This window comes from Stigmatopora nigra, chromosome 18, assembly GCF_051989575.1.
Source record: "Stigmatopora nigra isolate UIUO_SnigA chromosome 18, RoL_Snig_1.1, whole genome shotgun sequence".
NCBI lineage: Eukaryota > Metazoa > Chordata > Actinopteri > Syngnathiformes > Syngnathidae > Stigmatopora > Stigmatopora nigra.
The window spans coordinates 2770777-2779589 of record NC_135525.1 but is presented as its reverse complement, the minus strand read 5'-3'; the positions used below and the strand labels follow the sequence as shown (position 1 = coordinate 2779589).

Below are 8813 nucleotides of genomic sequence, written 5' to 3'. Positions count from 1 at the left end.
TTAATTTAAAAAGTGAATTTCAGTCACACTGCAAAACTTTTAACAAGATGGATAATAATGCAATACGTATTTAACTGTTAGACAAGCAACTACGTGTTATCTAATTGTTTAGATAATCCACAATATAATCAAGAAATTGGCGCTACATCACGTAGTAGAGCCAAACTATTTAGGAATGCAGAATTTGAATATTTATATTTGGCTGAGAATTCCTTAAGTGCAACGATCCAATGAACAAAAACGAAAAGGTATTAGTTCCTTTTTTTTATATACATGTGAAATGTATTCTGTTAATACACTGTTGTAAACAAGTGTTTTAGCCACTTAATTTTGAGTACATTGTATATTTTTAGGTCATAATAGCCAGATCTGGCAGAAGAGTGGTTAGTGTTTTAGCCTTACAGTTCTGGGGTCATAGGTGTGATCCGACGTTGATCCTCACTGTGGAGCTTGCATGTTCTCCCCAGGCGTGTGTGGGTTTTCTTCGAGTACTCTGCTTTCCTTCCACACCCAAAAAACATGCATGGTTGGCTGGTTGAACACACTAAATTGCCCCTAGATTTCAGTGTGAGCATGAAGGTTGTCCCTACTGTAACCCTTGTGAGGATAAGCGGTCCAGAAAATGCATGAATGAATAAGCAGATCGAGTGATGAACTTAAGATGGATGTCTTAAGGTTGAGCGCAAGTTTTTTTTACCTTTTGTACTTTGGCCCTAAAATTATCACCTCATCTCTTTCAAATTATAATCTACTAGAGAGTATTTGGACCAGACAAATACATAAAAGGAAATAGTAATGTGATAATATAGTATGGTCTGATATATATGGTGAATGGTATTTATAAGGTAATTAATAAGTTATTATTATTTCTTTATAATGCTTCTAATTGACACATAAATTATGCAAATGGATGGCCATTAATTTAGGGTGTCCCTGCCTGGTGCCCACTCGGCTGGGATAGACTCTAGCACCCCTACAACATGTGTACAAGATAGAGAGGCTGTCAAGCATGAAAAACAAATAAGAGTGGACAAAGCTACTGCCACTAGCTTCCGCGTGATGGCGCCATCTTTGGGAAAAAAACATTATTTGGTCAACGTCTCTGGGCCGCATTAAAAAGCCTAATGTGGCCCGCGGGCCGTAGTTTGGACAACTCAGGTTTAGATTAAACATTTAAATGTACTTTGTAGATTTAGGATTGATATCACCTAGTGGAGTGATTGGCGGGTCGGCCTCACAGCTCTGGGGTCCTGGGTTAAATTCCTCTGGGTCCTCTGGTTTCCTCCCACATTCTAAAAACATGCATGTAGGCTGATTGGATAGTCTTAATTGCCCATAGGTAATGTTGTGAGTGTGCATGGTTCTCCGTCTCCTTGTGCCCTGCGATCGGCTGGCCACCGATTTGGGGTGTCCCCCGCTTCTGGCCGAGAGTCAGCTGGGATAGGCTGCAGCACCCCCTGCGATCCCAATGAGGATAAAGCAGTTCAGAAAATAAGATGGAATTTACCCTTCATATTCATGGATTAGATTTAACATTTAAATTTAAAATTTAGCACGTCTCATCTCATTTTCCTAACTGCATTATCCTCAATGAGGTCACATGGGGTGCTGTAGCCTATCCCAGCTGTCTCCGGGACACATGCAAACTACACACCGTTCAACATGACCTGGATTTTCACCCAGGACCCCAAAGCTGTAAGGCCGACGCGCTAACACTCACTACACCAGGCCACCTAAATTTAGCACCTGGTATTTACAAATTAATATTGATGTTACTAAATATTGTACATATGCAAAAAGGAGGATAAAGCCGTTCAGAAAATGAATGAATGTGGCTATTTGTATCGTTTCATGTTTCTCTTATTATTATTGTCTCTTAAAACACATATTTGTCAAGGCAAATCTGACCGATTGGATTATTTTTTAATTCTGTTTACGTAAGGGATCGCCAAATTGCGAGTTTCATTGTGAATTTTCAGATTTTATAAAATAATAATATTTTTGTTCATTCATTTTCTGAACCGCTTTATCCTCAGTAGGGTCGTGGGGGGTGCTGGAGCCTATCGCAGCTGACTCCAAACCAGAGGCTGGGGGACACCCTGAATTGCTGGCTAGCCAATCGCAGGGCACAAGGAAAAGAACAACCATCCATACTCACACCCATACCTAGAGACAATTTAGAGTGTCCAATCATCTACTATGCATATTTTTTGAATGTGGGAGGAAACCAGAGTACCGAGAGATAACCCACGAAGGCCCAGGGAGAACGTGCAAACTCCACACAGGTAGACCGACCTGGATTTGAACCCAAGACCCCAGAACTCTGAGGCTGATGTGAAAACCACTCACCCATTGGAATGCTTTTTAATATATTTTTTTTTTTTTTTTAATTGCGGAGAAGTGATTTTATGATGAGTAAAGTCGAGATAATCGAGGGAAGACTAACTTATTCGCCACCGGTGGTCTTAATTTGTCCAGTATTGTCTAGTCCAGTGGAGTCAAACTCCCTTTGGTCTGCGGGCCGAATACAGCTTAATTTGAGATCAAACGGGCCGGACCAGTAAACTCATTGCAAAATTACATAGAACTAACAATAAGCCCACTTTTTTTCCTTCGTATTAGTTACTAATACTAATAATTAGTGCAAAGAATGAGTAAATTCTCAAAATGTTTATTAACAGAATTTTCCTTTTACATTATGAACAATATATTATGAACAAGAGAATACCAAAAGAACATAAATGTCAATTCATGTTGTCTGCACGTACTAAAACACTGCGCCCCCTAGCGGATAATACAAGAACGACAAATTTTAAAGAAAATTCATATTTTTTATACAATGCAGCTTTCTTCCCCGGGCCGTACCAAACCACCAGACGGGCCGGATCCGGCCCGCGGGCCGTATGTTTGATATCGCATCCCATCAAATTTAGCGCCACATTGTGTTAAATTTCTTACTGCGTATCTCGTAAGGGTTGCGGGAGCCTAGTATACAGACTAGACTACTGCGTATCTCGTAAGGGTTGCGGGAGCCTAGTATACAGACTAGACTAGACTACTGCGTATCTCGTAAGGGTTGCGGGAGCCTAGTATACAGACTAGACTAGTCTAGCCTAGTATACAGACTAGACTAGTCTAGTCTGTATACTAGGCTCCCGCAACCCTTACGAGATACGCAGTAAGAAATTTAACACAATGAGGCGCTAAATTTGATTTTTTTTTGCCGTCTTTGCAACATAACGCAGTCGGCAATCGGCGCTCCATGATCTGCTTTTTTTGTGTGTAGACAACTCATTCAGATTGCGACAAGATAGGGCAACATAAATGAGAAGCTTTTCAAGGTTGTTCGTGGCGCCAGCTGTCACAGCCGTTCTACCAATTGAGACCTTATCAATCGGTTTTTGGGCCGGCGTCTGACGCCACGTGAAGCTGGTTCAGATCGATCGGTTCTAATTATTGTCTCAGTCCAAATATTGGCCGTGCGCTTTTTTTCTTTCATGTCTTCAAGGCTTCTCACCGCTGTGTTTGCCCTCGGAGTCCTCTTTATCTAAATTACCACTGTCGGGAAAGTTGGCTGTTTTCAAGTCACATCACAAAATCGAAAATCCAATTTGATAGCTGAACCTATTCATCAGATGATAAGCATTTAGCTGGCCTTGTTAATACCACCCACAAAAATCAAATGTGATGTGATAACGCAATGGAAAGAGACGTTATCAGTCGTGTTTAACAGGATTCATATTGAGAAAGCTGCAGTATCTAGTCATCATAGGGTGAATGGTGTCAAAATGGCGGCCCGGGGGCGAAATCTGGCCCCTCACATCATTTTGTGGGGCCCGCAAAAGTAAATCATGAGTGCCAAGTTTCTGTTTCAGAAACAAAATCAAATGAAGATTATACCTGTATTTTCTATTTCCTTAATTTCCCCTTTTTAAATCAATAATGACATTTTAAAATATTTTTTGTGTTGTTAGTTAAAAAATGATTTCTTTAAATCCAAAAATAAATGTTTTATTTTCCACTTTATTATTGAACATAATTAAAAATATATTTGGTTTATTTTTTAAATGAAAAAAATGATTAAAATACTTTTTCCCTAAGTAAGAAAAAAAGATCAACTATAACTTTGTTTTTCATCTTCAAAAAATATATATTTATGGCTTTTGATACAGTTCTTTTAATCAGATTTTTTTAAAAATATCTAAATATTTTATATCTAAAATTAAATCAAGTTGACGTTAATGTAGCCAACCCGAGTTTGATACCCTTGCCATAAGGTGACAATGAGCCTCCAGATGTATGGTTATCTTTCATTCAACATTCAAATCCTGAGTTAATCACTTGCCGGAATAATTCAGGCAGCATAGTTCAAGATAAGCAAGGGGTTGTTAGATTAGTCAAAGAACAGTTTAACAGCAATAGCTGTTTTTATTACAGGAGTTGCTAGCATCAATAGGAAACGTGTTAAGATACAAACATGTGAGGTCACACAATCTCACAAACAATAAAATAAAATAAAAACAATTCCTGGAATAAAGTATACAGGGCCACAATTCCTGTTTTTAAAATGTATTAATTTGGATTTTTTTCATACTCATTGATTATCTAATTTGAGTTTTCTTTAAAATACATTTTTCTCCTATGTTTTTTTTAATATTTGAAAGAAAATGTGTCAATTAATTCACGAGCACTGTCAACTGAAGCAAATGTTTTCAAAGGATGCCCTGTAATGGCTATCAAAAAAATGTATGCATGAAAGGCTTAGTTCCTTTTTGATTTGTTTGATTTTTTTTAAAAAGATTTAAAAAAAAAATATTTGCGTTTTTATTATTCATTTTTTAATGTTTTTTCTAGTAAAATAATACGTGTTACCCACAATGTATACTTAAATTCATTCATTCATTTAACTTCAATTAATTTTATTTTATTTTATTTTATTACCCATCGCAAAATACATGATAAATTAGATCTCAAAAGCCAAACCGCAAAATATTATCCCACAGTCTGCAATATGCTTTTTGCCCAGATATTTCAGATCCCTGTCCCATATGGATGTAATATTTAGGGTGGAAAACCCCTTCTGTATTATAGTGTTTGGTATTTGTGCACACATGTGTCTGTGTGTATGATTTAACATGCTTCTGTATATAAATGGTAATAAACATTGTTAGAGAGAGAGAAGAGCAAAACATCACTATTAGCCCTGAGCAAAAGCTTATGTCATTCCACATATTGCAAATAATAAATAAAACCCCCAACGTACGGCAAAATGCTTTGTTTGTGTAAGAACAACTTTTCTTTAGCCATCCGTGATCTGATCACCCTCCCATGCCTTCATGCAGGGGTCGATTAGTGTAGACGAGGTAGCCAATCGCAAACGTTCACTGTCCACCTGGAGGAAGTGAGTCGTCCATTTATCTCCTCCTTTCTGCGCCTACAGATAACAGTCCAACAGTTGGATCAGGACCTCCTCCTCCAAACAGCCTTCCCCATGCACGCGACCACCATCTATCCCACTCAGCAATAGTTGTACTGAAAAAAACTGCTCTTTGTGAGAGAAGCAGGGCAGGCAACCAGCATGAGTGCCCCTCTTTACGCGCCGACGGCCCTCCAGCAAGCTCACCCGACTCCTTTCTACATAGAAGACATTCTCGGGAGGCCTGATAACACTACGGCCGCATCGTCTTCTTCATCCCCTTCCTCATGCTCCTCAACTCCGATCATCCCCACGCCGACTTTCCCGTCGCCCAACTCGTCTTTTACAAACTTTATATCACCTTACCGGACGCCAATTTACGAGCCGACCCCGATCCACCCGACGATGTCCCACCACAACGCCGCCGCCGCCGCCGCATTCACCGCATGTGCTTACGGCACTCCTGGGGGGTTCCCGGGCCCCGTGTACCCCCACCAGCATCAGCAGCACCACCGAGCAGTGGGGGAGTACGCACATGCCCTGCTGAGACATGACCCTCTCGGTGAGTTCTCAGAAAACAAAGCCTCCATTTTTTTCTGGAATAAAATAATCACGTAATCCCCCTTTTATTATATTAATTCCCAGCACTGTTATTCTACTAATTTGTTTTTGTGAATAACCCTGGCGGTGTAAATCTTTTCCATATTCGTTTAATACGCAATTTTTCCGTTTCCGGCTCTTTGTTGCACCATGTTAACACTGTACTTTGAACAATATGCACCTAAGAAAGAAGAAGAAAAAAAAGAAAAAGGAAAGATAGTTTAGTACTGTTTATTTTTCAGTCTGTATTGAATTTTTTTTAAATGTACTATTTGTAGAATTCTGAAGAAATATCAAATACAAAATACAGTTGTAATAAAACGACATTAATGCAAATAACATACTATGAAGACCCGAATAATAGAAGGCACTGGAATAATAGTAGGGAGTGGAAAATTCCAAATGAATTAATAATAGTAGGCATTGGAATAATAGTACTACCACTACTACTACTACTACTACTACTACTACTACTACTACTACTACTACTACTACTACTACTACTACTACTACTACTACTACTACTACTACTACTACTACTACTACTACTACTACTACTACTACTACTACTACTTCTACTACTACTACTTCTACTACTACTACTACTACTACTATTACTACTACTACTACTATTATTATTACTACTACTACTACAACTACTACTACTACTACTACTACTACTACTACTAATATTCATTATTTTTGGAATTTTCTAATATACATACTGGTCAGAGACCCAGGCCACTCTCTTTGGTACATTTTTTAATAATTGCATGACATTGAATGACCAAAATTAGAGCTATTTCATAATTGATAAAAAATACATTCTGGTTACTTTGAACAGTATGAGCCAAAGAAAGATAGGAAAAAAAGTTTACCATCATGTCTATTTTACTAAAATATGAATCAGGATTGTATTTATTTAAATGTATTATTTGTAGAATAGTGAAGAAATATAACATACGGTTTTAATAAAACTACATTAATGCAAATAACAGAGATGGACATAATGGACATAGACCCAAGTCACTCTCTTCAGTAAATTTTTAAATAATTGCATGACATTAAATGACCAAAAATAGTGTAATCTTGCATATATAATAAAAAATAAATACATTCTGGTTACTTTGAACAGTATGGACCAAAGAAATAGTTTACTACCATGTTTGTTTTTTAAAAACATGAATCAGTATTGTATTTTTTTAAATGTACTATTTGAATTGTGAAGAAATATAAAATACAAAATACAGTTTTAATAAAACTACATTAATGCAAATACTAGAAATACATACTGGTCACGGAACTAGGGTCAATTTTTAAATAATTGCATGGCATTGAACGACCAAAAATAGTGCAGTTTCTTATTTGAATAAAATTCAAATAAATGAAAAATACATCTGGAAAATGAATGTCCTAAAAAAATATAACAAAAATAAAAATAAAAAACATGCAAAAATTAGGACTTTATAAAAATAAAGTCCTAATTTTTGCATGTTTTTTATTTATTTTTATTTAATTTTCCATTTTTAAAGAAAACTGTTATTATCTTTACAAGGGGCAAGCGACTATTTAGATAATACATATTTAGATAGCCCATATTATTATAATTGTTTCATATTATAAATTGAAGGTGTATTTGTCATATTATTAGATATTCTTGTCATATTATTTATTTATTTTTATGAATAAATGTATACATTATTTTTTTTATAACACTCTTAAGTTTATTCAATAGATCAGAATCGCAGTGATCTTAAGTTCGAGGAACAAATTTTATGTGCTAATACTGAACCTTTTTTTTTTTTTTTAAATGCCAGATGGCAATGCGGTCTAATTCACAGATGTTATTTCGAGTGCACTAATATTCAGGTTGGACACGCATGCACGAGCAAAAGTGACGCTCCTATACACAAAACTGTTATATTTGAACTCATGCAACAAGTTCATAAAGCCATGTGTTTGGGGCTTTCGATTAGGCTGTTGGAACATCATCTTCATACTTGATTTTACAATGTAGAAACTTTCATTCCTTTCATGTGCAATGTCAAATTCAAGGTTTGTGCAGTTTATTCTTTGGCTTACTATAGAGAGAACATGTATCAGGAGTTTACTTTAATTTCATCATCATTAATGGAATCATAATTAGCCAGAGACAGGGTTTTTGTCTCTAATTGATTCATTCATTCATTCATTTTCCATCCCGACCATCCTTGAAAAGGATGCGGGGGGGGGGGGGGGGTTGCTGGAGCCTAACCCAGCTGACTTCGGGCGAAAGGCAGACTACACCCTAGACTGGTCACCAATCAGCCGTAGGCCAGACAGATAGACAAAGACTATCCGCACTCCCAATCATACCACCACCAGTGGGAATCGAGACTGCACCTGCCTACACTGAAGGCAGGTGAGACGGCATCTCTAATTACATTGTTGCCTCAAAAGTTAAAAAGTCTACCATTTCACCCCAATTTGTTAAAATAAATATTCTCATCTCATTTTCTGGACCGCATTATCCCATCTGACTCCGGTCCAAAGGCGCTGGACACCCTGAATCAGTGGCCAGCCGATACAAAAGTCTATATCATGTCTGTCAAAGTGGCGGCCCGGGGGCCAAACTTGGCCCGCCGCATGATTTTGTGTGGCCCGGGAAAGTAAATCATGAGTGCCGACTTTCTGTTTTAGGATCAAATTAAAATGAAGAGTATAGAGTTATATTAAATTTCCTGTTTTTCCCCCTTCTAAATCAATAATTTTAAATTTGTAATCCATTTTTTCTGTGTTTTTAGTTTTTAGTAAATAT

At 37.2% G+C, this 8813-nt stretch overlaps 1 protein-coding gene across 1 annotated transcript in view; it reads left to right on the top strand.

Moving 5' to 3' along the window:
- Positions 1 to 5443: 5443 nt before the first annotated feature.
- hhex (hematopoietically expressed homeobox) overlaps positions 5444 to 8813 on the top strand; it is a 16472-nt gene continuing 13102 nt past the window's right edge. Inside the window, exon 1 of the mRNA XM_077738897.1 lies at positions 5444 to 5978. Within this exon, the coding sequence (XP_077595023.1) occupies positions 5579 to 5978 (400 nt within the window). The 5' untranslated portion in view covers positions 5444 to 5578. The remainder of the gene's footprint in view (positions 5979 to 8813) is intronic.